We start from the raw sequence: 20,055 nt of genomic DNA, 5'->3' as shown, positions 1-20,055 counted from the left end.
TAACCTTAAAGTTCAGGTAAAACATAGTACAATATATATACATGTGAATTTTCATTAATTTTCTATCCTTTTAGGTCCATGCTTTGGTACTAAATGCTAGATATATTTGTAGAGGTTTTCTATGACTTGACCTTTTTACTTATATTTCTATAATGATAAGTCGTAATCTGTGATAGTATAATGGTTTCTATGGAAACAACATACAGTGCCTCTCAAAGAAGCAAGAACACTCTAATTTTCAAAGAAACTGAAATTTGGTGTAGTGCTAGGGAGAAACCATCTGACCAAGTGAAAACAAAAAGATATAACTTTCCATCAGGAATGATAGCTTCAAGTTTTGTAATTTAAATAAATTAAAACCTTATTATAAGTGTTGTTTTGTATTTTTTAAAAAATCCTCTGATAGTGCTACAGTTGTCTGCTGTTATTTATGGGTGATGCATTCCACAACCCGCAGTGGAAGTTTGAAACCAGGGATACTACCAATCTTTATTTGTGTATTGTGTTTTTTCTTACACATGCATACACAAACGTAATGCCTTTTTTATCTCCATAACTAAAATGTATTGTGGAATTTAACCATAATTTTGCAGATCGAGGTATTCCAGCCAAACTAGCACAAAGCTGTTTTGCTTCTTCATAATTTCATGAATAGAAGACTCATTTTTACCACAGTTCTTAGCAACCTCAGTGTATGAATCTTTTTTTTTCTTATTAAAACTAGAACTTTGAGCATATCACTTATAAGAAGCACTTATAGCTTCTCTTTGGCATGTCTGAATAGCTAACACCACTAACCTTGGGCTTGGGGCCATTATTAAGTAAAATAAAGGTACTTGAACAAAGCACTGTGTGACACAGCAACATTTGATCTAATAACTTAGATAGCTATGCAAGTGACTAGTGTGCAGATAGCACATATGGCATGAATTTGCTGGACAAAGAGATGATTCCATTGTATGGGTATACCAGAGTTGTCTTTTCACCTTACCAAAGGGTATCTTGATTCCTTCCAAGTTTTAGCTATTATGAACAAAGTTGCTAAAAATAGCTCTATTCGGGTTTTTATGAGGACATAAATTTCCATCTCATTTGAAGCACAATTGCTAGATTATATGGTAAGAGTATATTTAGTTTTATAATAAATTGACAAACTGTCTTTCAAAGTGACTGTACTATTTTGTATTCCCATCAGTAAAGAATGACTTTCTGTTGTACCACATCCTCACCATCATTTGATGTTGTCAGTGTTTCAGATTATCATCATGCTGATAGATGTGTTGTGATATTTCCTTGTTTTAGTTTGCATTCTCTAATGACATATGATGATCAGCCTTTTTCATAATCTTTGTTTCAGTTCATTTATCTTTTTTCCCCCAAAGAAACCTTTTATTTAAGGAATACAGACTTCATACATTTCATAAATACAACTTTAAGAACATAGTGATTCTATCCTATCGTATCCGCCCTCGTACCCACACTCCCACCCCTCTTCCTCCTCCCTCTCCTGTTCCCAGTCTTATTTTTTACTAAGATATATTTTCAATTAACTTTTTTTTTTTTTTGACAGAGTTAGACAGTGAGAGAGAAACAGAGTGAAAGGTCTTCATTTCGTTGGTTCACCCCTCAAATGGCCACTACGGCTGGTGCGCTGCACCTATCTGAAGCCAGGAGCCAGGTGCTTCCTCCTCCTCTCCCATGCAGGTGCAGGACCCAAGCACTTGGGCCATCCTCACTGCCTTCCCAGGCCACAGCAGAGAGCAGGACTGGAAGAGGAGCAACCAGGACAGAATCTGGCATCCCAACCAGGACTAGAACCTGGAATACTGGTGCAGCAGGAGGAGAATTAGCCTAGTGAGCCTCGGCACCAGCCTTTCAATTAACTTTATACACAAAAAATTACACTAAGTAAAAAGTTCAACAAATTATATGGGAAAAAAACAACAACACAAAACTGTTCCTCAACAGTCAAGACAAGGGCTGATCAAAGTCATTGCATTTTGAAATTGATTTCACTTCTTTTTTTTAAGCATTCTTTTTTTTTTTTTTGAGAAACTTAGTTAACTTTAAAGAAAAACCCAAGAATGATACATCTTTTGCAAGCACTTAGACATAACTATGAGACATAGGACTATCCTCCACTTAATACACTAAAACAAAGTAAATCTTTGAGAATAATTTTTGCTATTAACTCTCATAATACAACTGTTTGAGGACAGAGGTCCTGCATGGGGAGTTAGTGCACAGTGACTCCTGTTGTTAATTTAACAATTAACGCTCTTATGTATGACGTCAGTGATCACCCAAGTTTCTTGACATGAGCTACCTAGGCTATAGAAGTCTTTTGAATCCACAGACTTCTTCAGTATTTAGACAAGGCCATAAGCAAAGTAGAAGTTCTCTCCTCCCTTCAGAGAAAAGTATATCCTTTGAAGACCAGTTCTTTTCACTGGAGTCTCACCCACAGAGGACCTTCATATAGGATACTTGTTGCCACAGTGTCTTGACTTTACATGCTTGAAATGCAATTACTATGCAACTCCCACATATCCACTCCTAAGAAATGACAGACATTTCTGCACAGTGACACATAAATATGTACAGCAGCATTATTTATAATAGACAAAAACTGTAAATGTGCAAATTTGTACCCAATGATATTTGAAAGGATATAATATATCCACACAGTAACTGCTACTCATAATAAACCAACTACTGATAAATGTAACTACATGATTGAACCTCAAAAACATAATGCCAGTGAGAAAAGAGCAATACATTTTATAAGTCCATTTATATGAAATTCTGTGTATATGAAACTCTAGAAAAGGCAAAATTATAAACATGGAAAGCACCTCAGTTGTCTGCAACTGGTTGTGGGAGGAGATTGACAGCCAGTGATCACAAGTTTTTGGAATGATGTAAGTGTTCTAGAACTAGATTGTGGTAGTTGCTCAACTGCATAAATTTACTAAAATTTATTTTTGAACAGTACACTTAAATGCATGGATTCTATGTAAATTTATCTCAGTACAGCTGTCATGAATAAAAATATATAATAACATGTTATCCTTTTCTTGCTTAGGCAGTTATCTGCAAGAAATTTTCTGAGAAGCTAGTACAATTTCCACTTCTAGCCTCTTGGTACCAGAGGATTCAGGAAGTACCAAGAGTTAAAACAGCAGCTTTGAATTGTGGGATCCAGTTTCTCCATTTACCCAAGTTGTTGACCACCTCAACTGAACATCATGCAAACTTAAGTGAAGTCCAAGGCACAGAGGAGCAAAACGATCCTTTATTTACAGGAGGACCAAGACCAACTATGACCAAGTTAATGGTATTTACATTGTTTAATTAAAATTTTCTTTGAAAAATTCCATGTGATATTGTTTCCAAGCATTCTACCCTGACTTGTAATCATTTGTTGACAATATTTTTATAAGCTTTATTTGTAACTATCTTATATAGATTTTTAATAATTAATATGTACATTAGCCTTTTGCATTTAGATGTATAGTAAGCTGGAGATCTTTAATATTATGTATCTTTGGATTCAAGTAAATCATGTATACTTTAAAATGTGTTTTTCTCAAAACTTTTTTAATACTCAGAACTTTGGCCAAGGTGGTATCATATCCAGCTGTGTGTATTATTTTAACTTAATCTTTTTCTGTTGGAAAGTTTTGATCTCAGTCTTTTATTTTGAGGTGATGACTTGCAGTTAAAGACATACAAAAATGAGTAACTCAGTTTACTTTGTAAAGTTTCGTCTGTATTTGCTTCTGGAATTCATTTTTACTTTATTCTTTGATTTTAATGTGTTGTATACAATGAAAATTAATGTGATTTATTTTCCTCTGGGTTATAATTTGTTTCTGATAATATTGCTTATAAAATTTATATCAATAGACTTTTTTTCTCTATCATTATCTGTAAAAATGCTTTCCTTTTGGTAGAGTATTTGAAGATTTTTTTGAGTAGAGGAAAATGCATGAAGTAATCTGAGTTATTCATCTGAGTTGCACTGGAAAAATATTACTTATATATCCCTATTTAGGCTAGGAAGTATTTCAGTTCTATAGTTACTAGAAAGTTTACTGAATTTTTTTTTTTAGTATGCAAAAAAGACTAACAGTGACCCCAACCCTTTACTTCTTTAGATAAACTCTGCAGCTTCTTTTTTTTTTTTTTTAATATTTTATGTATTTATTTGAGAGGTAGAGTTACAGAGAAGGAGGGAGATACAGAGAGAAAGGTCTTCCATCCACTGGTTCACTCCCCAAGTGACTGCAACAGTTGGAGCTGAGCCAATCCAAAGCCTGGAACCAGGAGCTTCTTCTGGGTCTCCCATACTGGTGCAGGGGCCCAAGCATTTGGGCCACCTTCTACTGCTTTCCCAGGCTATAACAGAGAGCTGGATCAAAAGAGGAGTAGCTGGGACATGAACTGGAGCCCATGTAGGATACCAGCAATGCCTGCTACACCACAGTGCTAGCCCAACACTGCAGCTTTTTCATGAAACATGATGATATAGTTGATTTCAGAAGTTATCAAGGCATGTCCAGATTTTGATGTGCTTTGATCAAATGGTTACTTTTCGACAGTTCTCTAGTTTACTTCCTGAGCGTGTGTGAGTGTAGCTTCTTTAAAGAATTATGAAAGGCCGGCGCCGTGGCTCAACAGGCTAATCCTCCGCCTTGCGGCGCCGGCACACCGGGTTCTAGTCCCGGTCGGGGCACCGATCCTGTCCCGGTTGCCCCTCTTCCAGGCCAGCTCTCTGCTGTGGCCAGGGAGTGCAGTGGAGGATGGCCCAAGTGTTTGGGCTCTGCACCCCATGGGAGACCAGGATAAGCACCTGGCTCCTGCCGTCGGAACAGCGCGGTGCGCCGGCCGCAGTGCGCTACCGTGGCGGCCATTGGAGGGTGAACCAACGGCAAAGGAAGACCTTTCTCTCTGTCTCTCTCTGACTGTCCACTCTGCCTGTCAAAAAAAAAAAAAAAAAAAGAATTATGAAAGATTTCTGAAGTTAGATAGTGATGGCTTTTGCCCAACTGAACATTCTGAAAAACACTAAATTGTGTGCTTTGAAAGGATAAATTTTGTGGTATATAAGTTGTTTCAACATAGTTATTTTTCTAAAACCCTAAAATAGGAAGAGTTTGATGAAATGAAGACTAACCAATATTGCTGCTTTTCATTATCTCAGTATTAAAATAGGAAAGTAACTATGATATCAATAAATACCCCAACATATTGTGTTTTTATGTTAATATGTATTTGTGGGACTATTTCATGATTATTATTAGTTATGTATCTTCTTGCCAAACATAGAAAAGATAAATTTGGCATTCAAAAACATAAGGGGGATTTTATTAATTCATTAATTTGGAAACAACTATTTTCTTTTCTAGGAAAAAGGCATTGAGGTGCTGTTTTCCCCCCACCCTTGTCCTACTTGGACCCTTGATTGGAATATTCTTCCTGCAGCAGTGAGCCCAAAGGAAGGTGAGTTTTTTTCTTTATAACCCTTCAATTTTACTCATAGTCTGAATACTCTCGTCAGATCCCTCTTATAATTATCTAATTCTTTCTTTGATTACAACTAATACTATGATTATACTGTCTTTTGAGTTTTCATTTTTTTGTTATGAAAAATTTCACATTTATACATCACTTAGCTTCAGTATTTTCCATGTTGTCCTACATTTTCTTCAACTTTTCCCTTTTTCCTTTGGTGATGTATTTTGCAACAGATCATAAGTATTATACTTTAGTTTACACTTCTAAAAAATATTGACATTTTAAATATCACAATGCTATTATTATACTTAACAAAAATTAGCAAAAATTCCTTGATTACCTAATGTCCATTCATGGTCCATTTTCCCCAAATGTTTAAAATACTGTTTGAAAAATGTCTTCATGTTATATTCTTACACTTGTCTTATTTCTTTTTCATCATTTTTCCTTGCTTATGATTCAGTTTTTTCTTTACAATAATTTTTTTTAAAAAGTTATGTTCTGTATTTATTCCTAGTAGGTGATGTTCATAAAACTCTAATTCTGCTGTTTGTTTTCTGCTGACCTCACTTCTATGTTTTATTTCTCTGTGAATTTTGTAATTTTAGTTTATGAATTAGTTTTCAGTTTACCCCAATCTGTGGGAATCTTGTGGGGTTTGAGTTATAGCTAATTCTCACAGAAAAGGTTTATATTTGTTTATGCCAAGAAGCCCAAGGTACTAGAATTATTCTTAGAATTATTCTTCAGCTTCCAAATCTTTCAACCTCTTCTATCTAGATCTGAGATCTAAACTGATAAATTATAATCCCTCATCTTCCTTTGTTTTTGAGTAGGGCTATTATAATGTATCCTTTCAGAAGGAATAAACTTTTATAAGGTCTCTGCTTTCATGTAATGGTAGGAGTTCCAACTCTCTACCACGCTAGAGATGAAGAACTAACCTCTCTTCTTTTTCCTGCTGTTAAAATAGATCCCTATTACTAGCAAATATCCTCATGGAAACTGGGGTGTACTGCAAGATCAGTATATCAATTTTCTGTCCCTTATTTTTAACCCCTCTTCTATTATTTTAGGGTACTGTGGAGTTTCCTTTCTCTCTGAAACCCAGTTGGACATAGAAAGCATGCTTGTTGAACTTTAAATACCATTATGGATGTTTGTGTATATAGAAAATTTTTGTTTTTTTAATTAATTTATTTTTTAAGGAATACAAATTTTATATGTATAACTTTAGGAATATAGTTATTCTTCCCACCATACCCGCCCTCCCACCCATACCCCCACCCCTCCTCCTTCTCTCTCTTCCCTTCCCAGTCCCATTAACCATTAAGATTCATTTTCAATTAACTTTGCTCACAAAAGATCAACTCTATACTAAGTAAAGATTTCAACAATTTGCACACACATTCACATACACACACAAAAACTGAGAACAAATATCACATTTAACTCTCATAATACAACTCATTGAGGACAAAGGTTCTGCATGGGGAGTGAATGCACAATGACTCCTGTTGTTAATTTAACAATTAACATTCTTATATATGATGTAAGTGAACCCCCAGGTTCTTGACATGAGCAACCCTGGCTATGGAAGCCTTTTTTTTTTTTAAACTTTTATTTAATGAATATAAATTTCCAAAGTACAGCTTATGGATTACAATGGCTTCCCCCCCCCCCCAAACTTCCCTCCCACCCACAACCCTCCCCTTTCCCGCTCTCTCTCCCCTTCCATTCACATCAAGATTCATTTTCAATTCTCTTTATATACAGAAGATCAGTTTAGTATATATTAAGTAAAAATTTCAACAGTTTGCCCCCACATAGTAACACAAAGTGAAAAATACTGTTGGAGTACTAGTTATATCATTAAATCACAATGTACAGCACATTAAGGACAGAGATCCTACATGATATTTTTAAAAAATTGATTAATTTTCTATGCAATTATGGAAGCCTTTTGAATCCACAAACTCTGTCAGTATTTAGACAGGGCCATTAGCAAAGTGGAAGTTTTCTCCTCCCTTTAGAGAAAACTACATTCTTCTTTGATGGCCATTTCTTTCCATTGAGACCTCACTCAGAGATTCTTCATGTAGACTTTGATTTTTGTGGCAGTGTCTTGGATTTCCATGCCTGAAATGCTCTCACTGGCTTTTCCGCCAGAACAGGAAGCCTTAAGGGCTGAATCTGAGTTCAGAGTGTTACTTAAAGCAATCATCATTCTATGAGTCTGCTTTGTGTATTGCTTCTCATGTTGGAACATTCTCTCCTTTATAATTCTATTATAATTACCTGACACTTGATCCTATTATATATGATAATTTTAATACTTAATCCCATCTATATGTTCACTTTAACACTAAATATGATCACTTAATTCTTAAGATGCCATTTTTCTCACCCAGCTTAATGGGATTTGGGGTCCCATGACAAGTTTTTAAACTGTACCCTTAGAAGTTAGTCCTTAGGAATATATGCAAAACTGTACAGCTTTACAGTTACAAACTTCCTCCTCCCTCTCTTATTCCCACTCTTATTTCTTACTGAGACCCATCCTCAGTTGACTTTATACACATATGATTAATTCTATATTAAGTAAAGAGTTCAACAAATAATATGAAGAGAAAAAAACAAACAAAAAAAATGAACAAAACTGTTCCTTGACAGTCAAGACAATGGCAGCACAAGTCATCCCTTCTCAAGGTGTCAATTTTACTTCTACAGATTGCCTTTTAGGTACTCTATTAGTTCTCACAAATTATAGAGAACATATGGTATTTGTCCTTTTAGGAGTGGCTTATTTCACTAAGTATGATGTTTTCCATATTCATTCATTTTGTTGCAAATGACTGGATTTTTTTTTACTATTGTGTAGTATTCCATAGTGGAGATATCCCATAATTTCTTTATCCAGTCTTCAGTTGACAGGCATTTAGATTGATTCCATATCTTATCTGTTGTGAATTGAACTGCAATAAACATGGAGGTACAAATAATTTTTTTATTTACTAATTATATTTCCCTTGGGTAAATTCCCAAGAGTGGGATGGCTGGGTCATATGGTAGGTCTATATTCAGATGTCTAAGGTATCTCCATACTGTCCTCCATAGTGGCTTTATCAGACTACAGTCCCACCAACAGTGGATTAATGGGCCTTTTTCCCCACATCATTGCCAGCATTTGTTGTTCAATGATTTCTGTATGCAAGCCAGTGTAACTGGGGTGAAGTGTAACCTCATTGTGGTTTTACTTGCATTTCCCTGATGGCTAGTGATCGTGAGCATTGTTTCATGTGTCTGTTGGCCATTTGGATTTCCTCTTTTAAAACATGTCTGTTTAAGTCCTTTGACTGTTTCGTAACTAGGTTGTTTGTTTTGTTGATGCAGAGTTTCTTGATCTCTTTGTAGATTCTGGTTATTACTCCTTTATCGGTTGTATAGTTTGCAAATATTTTTTCCCATTCTGTCAGTTGCCTCTTTACTTTCTTGACCTTTTCTTTTGCAGTACAGAAACTATTCAATTTGATGTAATCCCATTTGTTAATTTTGCCTTTGACTGCCTGTGCCTCTGGGATCTTTTCCAAGAAGTCTTTGCCTATACCAATGTCTTGCATGGTTTCCCCAACATCCTCTAATAATTTGATGGTGTCATGTCGTAGATTTAGATCTTTAATCCATTTTGAGTAGATTTTTGTGTAAGGTGTAAGGTAGGGATCTTGCTTCATTCCTCTGCATGTTGAAATCCAGTTTTCCCAGCACCATTTGTTAAAGAGACTATCTTTGCTCCAGGGTTTAGTTTTAGCTCCTTGGTCAAATATAAGTTGGTTGTGGATGCTTGGATTGATTTCTGGTGATTCTATTCTATTCCATCTGTTTCTGTACCAGTACCAGGCTGTTTTGATTACAACTGCCCTGTAGTATGTCCTGAAATCTGGTATTGTGATGCCTCCAGCTTTGTTCTTGTTATATAAAATTACTTTCGCTATCTGAGGTATCCTTTGTTTCCATATGAACTTCAGCATCATTTTTTCTAGATCTGAAAAGAATGTCTTTGGTATTTTATTGGTATCACATTGAATCTGTAAATTACTTGCAGAAGAATGGACATTTTGATGGTATTGATTCTTCTAATCCATGGATATGGAAGATTTTTCCATTTTTAATATCTTCTTCTATTTCTTTCTTTAATGTTTTATAATTCTCATGATAGAGATATTTGACATCCTTGGTTAAATTTATTCCAAGGTATTTTATTTTTTTTGTAGCTATTGTGAATGGGATTGATCTTTGAAGTTCAATCTCAGCCTTGGCATTGTCTCTATACAAAGGCTGTTGATTTTTTGTGCATTGATTTTTATATCCTGCTAGTTTGACAAACTCTTCTATGAGTTTCAATAGTCTCTTAGTGGAGTCTTTTAGATACCCTATATATAGAATCATGTCATCTGCAAAGAGGGATAGTTTGACTTCTTCTCCCAAATTGTATCTCTTTGATTTCTTTTTCTTGCCTAATGGCTCTGGCTAAAACTTCTAGGACTACATTGAATAGCAGTGGTGAGAGTGGGCATCTCTGTCTGGTACTGGATCTTAATGGGAATGCTTCCAACTTCTCCCCATTTAATTGGACGCTGGCCACAGGTTTGTCATAAATTGCCTTGTTGAGGTATGTTCCTTCTATACCCCATTTGTTTAGAGTTTTCATCATGAAAAGGTGTTGTATTTTATTAATTGCTTTCTCTGCATCTATGGAGATAATTATATAGTTCTTGTTCATTAGTTTATTAATGTGATGTATCACATTAATTTATTTGTGTATGTTGAACCATCCCTGCATACCAGGGATAAATCCCTCTTTTGTGGATGATCTTTCTGATGTGTTGTTGGTTCTATTGGCTAGAATTTTGTTGAGGATTTTTGCGTCTATGTTCATCAGGGAAATTGGTCTGTGATTCTCTTTCTCTGTTGCATCTTTTTTCAGGTTAATGAATTAAGGTAGCTAGCTTCATAGAATTTGGGAGGCTTCCCTCTTTTTTGACTGTTCTGAATAGTTTGAGAAGAATTGGAGTTAGTTCTTTAAATGTCTGGTAGAATTCAGCAGTGAATCCATCTGGTCCTAGGCTTTTCTTTTTTGGGATGGTCTTCATTACTGATTTAATTTCCATCCTTATAATGGGTCTGCTTAGGTTTTCTATGTCTTCATGGCTCAATTTAGTTGGTTATGGATGCTTTAGTAGGTTGAATGTGTCTAGGAATCTGTTTCTTCTAGGTTTCCCAGTTCATTGTCATACAGTTCTTTATGCTAATTTCTGAGGATTCTTTTTATTTCTATGGTATCTGTTGTTACATTCCCTTTTTCATCTCTGATTTTATTGATTTGGGTCTTTTTTTTTTTTTTTTTAGTTAGTTGGACCAATGGTGTGTCAATTTTGTTTATTTTTTAAAGAACCAGCTCTTCGTTTTGCTGCTCTTTTGTAATTTTTTTTCTTTTTGATTCAGTTCTGTTGATTTTTTTCTCTAATTATTTCTCTTCTACTAGTTTTGGATCTGGGCTGCAATTTTTTTAGATCCTTGAGATGCATTGATAGCTGATTTCTTTGGTACCTTTCCAATTTCTTGATGTAGGCACCTATTGCTATAAACTTTCCTCTTAATACTGCTTTTGCTTACCCCATAAGTTGATATGTTGTGTTGTTATCCTCATTTACTTCCAGAAAGAATTTGATTTCTCTTTTGATTTCTTCTATGACCCACTGTTCATTCAGGAGCATGTTGTTCAGTCTCCATGTGTTTACCTATGTTCTAGAGATTCCTGAGTTGTTGATTTACAGCTTCATTCCACTGTGGTCAGAGAAGATATATGGTATTATTTCTTTTTTTTGAATTTGCTGAGATATGTTTATGGCCTAGTATGTAGTCAGTCCTCAAAAAAGTTCCATGCACTGCTGAGAAGAATGTGTATTCTTTAAGTATAGGATGAAAAGTTCTGTAGATAGCTGTTAGGTCCATTTGGTCTAGTTTTGATTAACTCATCTGTTTCCTTGCTGATTTTCTCTCTGGTTGATCTGTCCATTGCTTAAAGTGGAGTATTGAATTCCCCATTACTATTGTGTTGTATCCATTTCTCCCTTTAAATCCCTTAGCATTTCTTTTAAATAGCCCTTTTAAATAGCCAAGTGTCCTTTAATTAGGTACATATACGTTTATAATTGTTACACCTTCCTGTTAGATGGATCCCTTAATCATTACATAGTGCCCTTCTTTGTCTCCTAACAGTTTTTGTGTTAACATCTATTTTATCTGATATTAGCATGGCTATACCATCTCTTCTTTAGTTTTTGTTGGCATGGAATATCTTTTTCCATCCTTTCCCTTTCAGTCTGCATGCATATTTGTTGGTGAAATGTGTTTCTCATAGTCAGCAAATAAATGAGTTTTGTTTTTTAATCCATTAAGCCAGTCTGTGTCTTTTAACTGGAGAGTTGAGGCCATTTACATTCAAGGTGACTATTGATAAGTAACAGCTTTGTCCTGCTGTTTTTCCAAATATATTCCTGTTTTTTACTTTGAATTTCCTTTTAAGTTTTACTTTGAGATTTCCCTCCTTTATGTTCTTTTGTAGTGATGAACTTGTTTCTGTGTTTCTGTGTGTAGCACATCCTTAAGCATCTTCTCTAGGGCTGGACAGGTGTTGACAAATTCTTTCAGTTTTTTTGTTATGGAAGGTCTTTATTTCACCTTCATTCACAAACGGGAGCTTTGCAGGGTATAGTATTCTGGCTTGACAGGTCTCTTAAGACTTGGAATATATTCCAAGGACCATTATCTCCTTGCCTGTAGGGTTTCTGATGAGAAGTCCACTGTGAGTCTAATTGGAGATCCTCTGAAAGTAATCTGGCATTTCTCTCGTGCACATTTTAGAATCTTCTCTTTATGTTTTAGTGTGGTGAGTTTGATTACTATATATCTCGATGAAGATCTTTTCTAGTCATGTCTATTAGGTGTTCTTTGTGCTTCCTGTATTGGATGTCCCTTTCTTTCTCCAAATTAGGAAAGTTTTCTGTTGTTATTTCACTATAAAGGCCTTCAAATCGTTTCTCTTTCCACGCCTTCAAGAACTCCTAGAACTTGTATGTTGGGTCAATTGGTAATATCCTGTAGATTCCCAATAGTGTTTTTTAGTTTTCTAATTTCCTCTTCTTGTTTTTGATTTGACTATATAATTTCCTGTGCTTTATCTTCTAGATCAGATATTCTTTCTTCTGCTTTACCGATTCTGTTGTTGAGACTTTCCATTGCATTTTTTATTGTATTCTTCCTTTTATTTTGATTTCTCTTTAAGATCTCAATTTCATGGGAGAAGTTTTCTTTCATATCATGTACAGAATTCAGTAGCTCATGCATTTGCTTCTGATTACTTCTGTGCAATGTTGTTATCGGTATTTTTAATTCCATTTCTGGCATTTCTTCAAGCTCATCATCTTCACAATCTAGTACTAAAATTTTATGTTCTTTTGGGGGCATCGTTCTCTTCCTTATTCTTGTTAATTAAATTGGTATGTTTTTTATTCAGCATTTGTGGAGATACTCATTGATTTCTTTTTTTTTTTTTTTTTTTTTCTGCTGTGGTGGCTTTTATCTTTGTGCTATGTGTCTGTAGATAAATAGAGTGTCTGCTTTCAGTAAATATCTAGAGGTTTTTAGTGGGTGTGACCAGAGAGCTCTGTTCAGTTCTCTAGGGTGAAGGGCATGCCTAATGTGACACACCCAGGTTTGGCATAGCAAATCTCCTTTTTTTTTTTTTTTTTTTTATCAGAAGGGAGATTTATTCTGCTCAGCTTAGCTCCTCTCCTTAAAGGAAACCAGCACCTGAGCTCCAGCCCCAGTGGGTATAATATTCATCTGCTCTGTCCCAAGGACCACACAAAAGATCTGTGCAGTCTTCAGTGTAAGCTCAAATTCGCCAACTATTTCCCTTACCAGGTAACCAGGGAACCCTGAGCATGTGACTGTCCAAAGTCCCAGCAACACTGTATGTCCTCCCACACAGCCTCATATTTTTTAATTAATTATTAATTAATTAATTAATTTTTTTACAGTTCTGGCACACAAGCCTCCCACATTCATGAGCATGCATCCCCCATTAGTTCTTCCCACCAGAGTCAGGATTTTCCACTCCGCTGATTGCTGGTCGTATATACAAGCTGGTACAGTTGTTACGTATGTTCAAAATGGCACCCATCCTAATGGCTTGTTACAGGACACTGTTGTAGGTGATCATGGAGACAGCAACGTGTCTCTCTTTTTTTTTTTTTCTCTAGTTTGGTTGGTACACTATCCCTCACAAGGCTCCAAGCCAGGTTCCCTCTATGCTTTTCCTTCAGCTTTATTGCCAGTGGCTTGGGCTGCATAGGCTGGTCTCACCTCCCTCTCCCATGCTTGTATAGAAGCTCTCATCTGCTGGAGTCCTGAGCCATGGGCGTCCACACCCTCCACATAGGTCCACTGTGTCCCTCTAATTTGCGTAGCGTTTCCTCTGCCATTTTTTCCCTAACTCTTCCCTGAGGCTGCACTCTCTTCACTTTTTTTAAGCTATCCTCTCTTATATCAGAGCAGTAAACGCCCTCCCTACTCCGCTATCTTGGAACTTCCCATTGAGAATTTTTTAGAATACTTCAATGTTCCATTTCTTTAATTATTCACCTGTTCTTTACTTTTATGTTTAGCTAAATATAACTTTTGATTTTCACCTGCTCTTTGGAATAATTTTCCCTCTCTTTGCATATTTTCCTCCTCAATGGTAGCCAATACTACCTATATCTCATGAGCCAATTCTATTTCTTCAATCAAGGAAATAATTTAGTATTCTCTGAGAATGATAGAAAATTTTGTTGGGGAATTAAAGTCTCTGTATAAAGTCTCTGTATATAATTAAAGTCTCTGTATAAATGTATAAACTGAAATTGATTATTTTGGCCTTTCATTAATTGTATGCAAAACAATGACTAATTAACTTATGTTTTAATGTTTAAATATTTTATAACATTTTGAAACTTTTATATGTTTTTGTGTATTGTGCTTGCAGTTGGGCTTTGGTTGTATGTGTTTCAGTTATAATATAGATTTTAAACAAGTTTAACTTACAGTTTATTACATAAAAAAGATTTTCATTAATATTTATATGTATCAAGAAATGAAAATAGAACTTTCTAAATGCCACGTTTTTTCTTTATCTGTAATTAATTTACTATGGAGTCAAAATAATATTTTCACTTAATAATGTGAGCAATCAAATACATCAGCTGCCAACTCAAGAAGAATGTACATTAAGCATTCATGCCTGGTTGATTTTCTGATTAGAAGTTCAGATCTTACAGAGTGCATGGAATATTTTACTCATTACATCCCTTTAATTGAATCACTTCGTTTTCATAAATATTAAGATAAAAAGAGATCTTATAACAGCAGACATATTCATGTTTCATTTGCTTTTTCCCAGAAGGTTTATAGTCTTGCTTAAACTAAGGCAGATTATGTAATTTTAGTTTTGCTGTTTTCAGGTCTGGGAATTTCGAAATATTGTATTATTATAGGGTCTTTTTGAAACGAAATTATTATTTAGGGGTATAGAAGGTCACTATGAAAATATTGGCCGGCGCCGTGGCTCAACAGGCTAATCCTCTGCCTTGCGGCGCCGGCACACCGGGTTCTAGTCCCGGTCGGGGCACCGATCCTGTCCCGGTTGCCCCTCTTCCAGGCCAGCTCTCTGCTGTGGCCAGGGAGTGCAGTGGAGGATAGCCCAAGTGTTTGGGCTCTGCACCCCATGGGAGACCAGGATAAGTACCTGGCTCCTGCCATCGGAACAGCGCAGTGCGCCGGCCGCAGCGCGCTACCGCGGCGGCCATTGGAGGGTGAACCAACGGCAAAAGGAAGACCTTTCTCTCTGTCTCTCTCTCTCTCACTGTCCACTCTGCCTGTCAAAAATAAAAAAAAATAAAAAAAAAAAAAAGAAGGTCACTATGAAAATATTCTCAGAATTTCTGTTTTTGTACTATGTTTTAGGGGATTATAGTGTAATGAGATTTTACTGGTACAAGTTAAATTTCCCTTATCTCAAAACCTGAAGTCTAGAATACTCCCAAATCCAAAAGGTTTTTAGTAGTAACATGATGCCACAAGCAGAAAGTTCTACACTATGAAACTTTGTTTCATGCATATAATTATTAAAAATATTATATAAAATTACTTTCATACTATATGCATAATGTGTATATGAAACAAAAATTTTATATTTATACTTGGGACACATCCTTATGATATCCCACTGCGTTTGGAATGTTCACATTTAAAAAAAAAGAAAACATAAAATCTGAAACATTTCTGGTCTCAAGCCTTTCCAATAAGGAATACTCAACCTGTACTTGATTTAGTTGAATATCTTAAAAACTCACTTCTTTACTCTGAATCCATTGGATTACATAAGGATTTTAGTGCTTAAGAATCATTCTTTTTTTATTTGAAAGGCAGAGTTACGGAGAGAGAGAGAGAGAGAGAGAAAGAAATCCATCAATCGATCTTCCACTCTCTTGTTCACTCCCCAAATGGCTGCAATTGCTAGTGCTCAGCCAACCAAAGCTAGGAGTCAGAAGCTTCTTCCTGGCCTCCCACATGAGTTCAGGGGCCCAAGCACTTGGGCCATCTTTCAGCTGCTTTTCCAGGCACATTAGCAGGAAGCTGGATTGGAAGAGGAGCAACTGGAACATGAATCAACACTGCAGACAGCACCTTTACCTGCTGAGCCACAACACTGGCACTAAGCATCATTCTATTTAACAACAATGGCTTTTTAAATCCTCCAGTGGAGTGTATTTTTTATGCCTATCTATCTTCTATCTTCTGCTTTCATGCATTTCTCTCTCCACATCTTAAATGCCATACCCTGAGCTATTTGTTTCTCTTATATTCAACTCAGGTTGAATAACCCTTGCTTGAAATACTAGGACCAAGCCGGCGCCGTGCCTCAGTAGGCTAATCCTCCGCCTTGCGGCGCCAGCACACCGGGTTCTAGTCCCGGTCGGGGCACCGATCCTGTCCCGGTTGCCCCTCTTCCAGGCCAGCTCTCTGCTGTGGCCAGGGAGTGCAGTGGAGGATGGCCCAAGTGCTTGGGTCCTGCACCCCATGGGAGACCAGGAGAAGCACCTGGCTCCTGCCATCGGAACAGCGCGGTGCGCCGGCCGCAGCGCGCCTACCGCGGCGGCCATTGGAGGGTGAACCAATGGCAAAAGGAAGACCTTTCTCTCTGTCTCTCTCTCTCACTGTCCACTCTGCCTGTCAAAAAAAAAAAAAAAAAAGAAATACTAGGACCAGAAGTGTTTCAGATTTTGGATGTTTTAAGTTAGGGAATATTTGAAAGAACATGAGATATGTTGGAGATGAAACCTAATATATAGTAAATAGATAATATTCATTTAATATATTTATATATAGTAAGTAAATCCCAATATGAATATTTAATATATAGTAAATGTTAAAATATAATATTAGCTAATATAGTAGTCAGAATTAGGCGTTCTGTCAATATTTCTTTAGTACTGAGTTGTATTTCATTTTGGATGCTTACATTCTACTTCTCTTTTACTTCAATTAGTTATGTATATGTTTTTCTTCTCCAATAGATGGTAAACGCTTTGAAAATAGGATACTTGTGGATAGGTACTCAGTAATCCTTTATTAAATTGATTTTAACTACAGATTCCAATATTTCTTAGTTTCCCAAATTGTACTTAAGATTTAAAAGTCTAAAATAATTGAGATATTTAGTTTGAAGAAAAAAGAACTCAGGATTTAATATACACTGTTATTTTTTAAAAATATTTTTATGAACTGTGGGGCTAAGTTGCAGGCATAATTCCCTTTTACTCCTAAATACTTAACTATTTCCTAAGAATAAGGATATATTCTTACAAAGTCATGATATAAGTATCAAAACAGGATATTTATTTTTGTTCATATTATTATCTTATATATAGTCCTATAGATTATGGCACTTATAATTGTAGGTCTCTTTAGTCTCTTTTAACATAAAACAGTTTCTAGCCCTTCTTTGTCTTTTATAACATGGACAATTTTTTTTCCTAGTTCAGTTTTAGGTGGTATCTACCAATTATTTCTTTTATAATCTTACTATTTGCTTTATTGAATTAACAAGTAATTTGTAAAAACAAAAAATAAGTAATTTGTAATTTGTAGGGAGATACTTTGGGACTTAAGAAATATCCTTTTTATTTTCAAATTTTCAGTCACTAATTTACATTTGTTTGATTCATTTTGCATATGATAATTTTAAAATGGTGATTTATTTTTCACTGTCATCCTTCTGTATTTATTAGTTAACACTCTACTGTGAGAAAGCTTTCCCTCTACCTTATTTATTTACTTATTATCAGCTTCAGCGCATGAATTTTGATTTTATTAACTTAGTTTTAATTCATCAGTATCATTATTTAAATGTTCAAATTATCTCTATTGTGAATCCTTTCAAACTGGCTTCTGATCCCTTAAAAATGCCCTATTCTATGACTGTTGCTTTAATTTCTGTCATAACAAAGTATTACAGGCTCATCATGTCATTTTCTTGCCCCAGCCCTGGAATCAGCTGTTTTTCTAAGGAGTCGCAGTTCCTTTTAGTAGAGAATAGCTTTTTTTATATATAATTTTTTATTTTAATTTTTAATTAGTTTTTAAGATTCATTGTGCTTTAGAGATAGAATTTATTAAGGAGTAAGCCATGTTTATTTTGATACATGTTTTTAAAAAAAATCAAAAATTTGAACTCAGTACACAGCAATTTAACTTGAATTTTTTTTTTTTTTTTTTTTTTGACAGGCAGAGTGGACAGTGAGAGAGAGACAGAGAGAAAGGTCTTCCTTTTGCCGTTGGTTCACCCTCCAATGGCCGCCGCGGTAGCGCGCTGCGGCCGGCGCACCGTGCTGTTCCGATGGCAGGAGCCAGGTGCTTCTCCTGGTCTCCCATGGGGTGCAGGACCCAAGGACTTGGGCCATCCTCCACTGCACTCCCTAGCCACAGCAGAGAGCTGGCCTGGAAGAGGGGCAACCGGGACAGGATCGGTGCCCCGACCGGGACTAGAACCCGGTGTGCCGGCGCCGCAAGGCGGAGGATTAGCCTAGTGAGCCGCGGCGCCGGCCTGAATTTTTTTTTTATTTAAGGTACACAGATTTCATGTATTTCATATGTACAGATTTAGGAACATAGTGATATACAATTCTAAGAACATAGTAGTTTTAGAAACTAAGATTTGGGCACTAGATGTAATCATTGCAGACGGAGTATTTCAGCTTCCAACAGGGAAATGAATGTATAAATTTGTTAAGAAATAGACATAGTGAAAACACACATACATACACACAACCATACACATCAGTATTTATTGATGTATCTGTATCAGTTATCTTTATATATTGAAAATCCTGTTATTACTGATACCTCTATTCCAATTCAGTACAATAAGTTTCTTCTAGTTTTTCCAAATTCCATATTTGTATCTACCTTTTCAACACTGAAGATCATCATTCCCAACATTGTCTTTATTTTTCAGTCCTGTAATATATGAATAGTAGTTCAGAAGTGCTTTATCCATATCAATGTGAAAAATGTACCTACTAAGTTGAATTCTAGATAGTTTGCAGTTATTTTCCTCTTTGAACTGAGGATACATAGTTATAGTCCTCATGCAGATAAATGTGGTGTTTGTATACCAGATGAATTCTATAAAATGAGGAATAAAAGGTTTAAGTTACTGCTAATCATGTCCCCTAATAGAATGAACTTTGGCCACAATCTTAAAAATAAAACCAATAACCTTCTATTTCACTGAGAATAGTTAGGGAATGGGGCTGCCGCCTGCAGTGCCAGCATGTCATATGGGTGTCGGTTTGAATCCCAGCTGCTCCACTTCCTATCCAGCTCTCTGCTATGGCCTGGGAAAGCAGTGGACGATGACTCAGGTCCTTGGGCCCCTGCGCCTAAGTGGGAGACCCGGAGGAAGGTCCTGGCTCCTGGCTTCTGATTGGCACAACTCCAGCCGTTGTGACTATTTGGGTAGTGAACTAGCGGATGAAAGACCTCTCCCTCTCTCTCTCTGAGTCTCCTCTCTCTGTGTAACTCTTGACTTTCAAATAAATAAATCTTTTAAAAAAAAATGGTTAGGAATTGCATACCCTATATTATTATTTGATCTCAAATAACTGTTTGATGTCCTACTCCATGTGATGAGCTAGGCTATATATTGCCAGGCTCTGGGGACCCTTTTGATAACCCCAGAGTTACTTCTATTATTGCCTTTATAAATTTTTATCCTCTGAGTATGAAAAAGGGACTGGATATAGACTTTTATCTTAAGACCTACAACAGAACTGAGTTTCGTCACTCATTCCATGCATTCTTTCCTGATGGCCCTCTCTATTCTCCGGTAGTTCTTAGTTAGTTGCTATGTTGAGAGTCGCTTCCACTTCA

The 20,055-nt window shown here is 36.1% G+C and overlaps 1 protein-coding gene across 2 annotated transcripts in view; it reads left to right on the top strand.

The window, feature by feature from the left end:
• The window catches only part of GSTCD (glutathione S-transferase C-terminal domain containing), a 147,366-nt gene that overhangs the window by 16,068 nt on the left and 111,243 nt on the right, over positions 1-20,055 (top strand). For both annotated transcript variants that reach the window (XM_062199784.1, XM_062199783.1), the window contains exons 4-5: positions 3,086-3,337; positions 5,412-5,505. In XM_062199784.1, coding sequence (XP_062055768.1) covers positions 3,086-3,337; positions 5,412-5,505 — 346 coding nt within the window. The remainder of the gene's footprint in view (positions 1-3,085; positions 3,338-5,411; positions 5,506-20,055) is intronic.

Source organism: Lepus europaeus, chromosome 8 (assembly GCF_033115175.1).
Source record: "Lepus europaeus isolate LE1 chromosome 8, mLepTim1.pri, whole genome shotgun sequence".
Taxonomy (NCBI): Eukaryota; Metazoa; Chordata; class Mammalia; order Lagomorpha; family Leporidae; genus Lepus; species Lepus europaeus.
The sequence above is the reverse complement of the archived record's forward strand: the minus strand, read 5'-3'. Positions and strand labels throughout refer to the sequence as shown.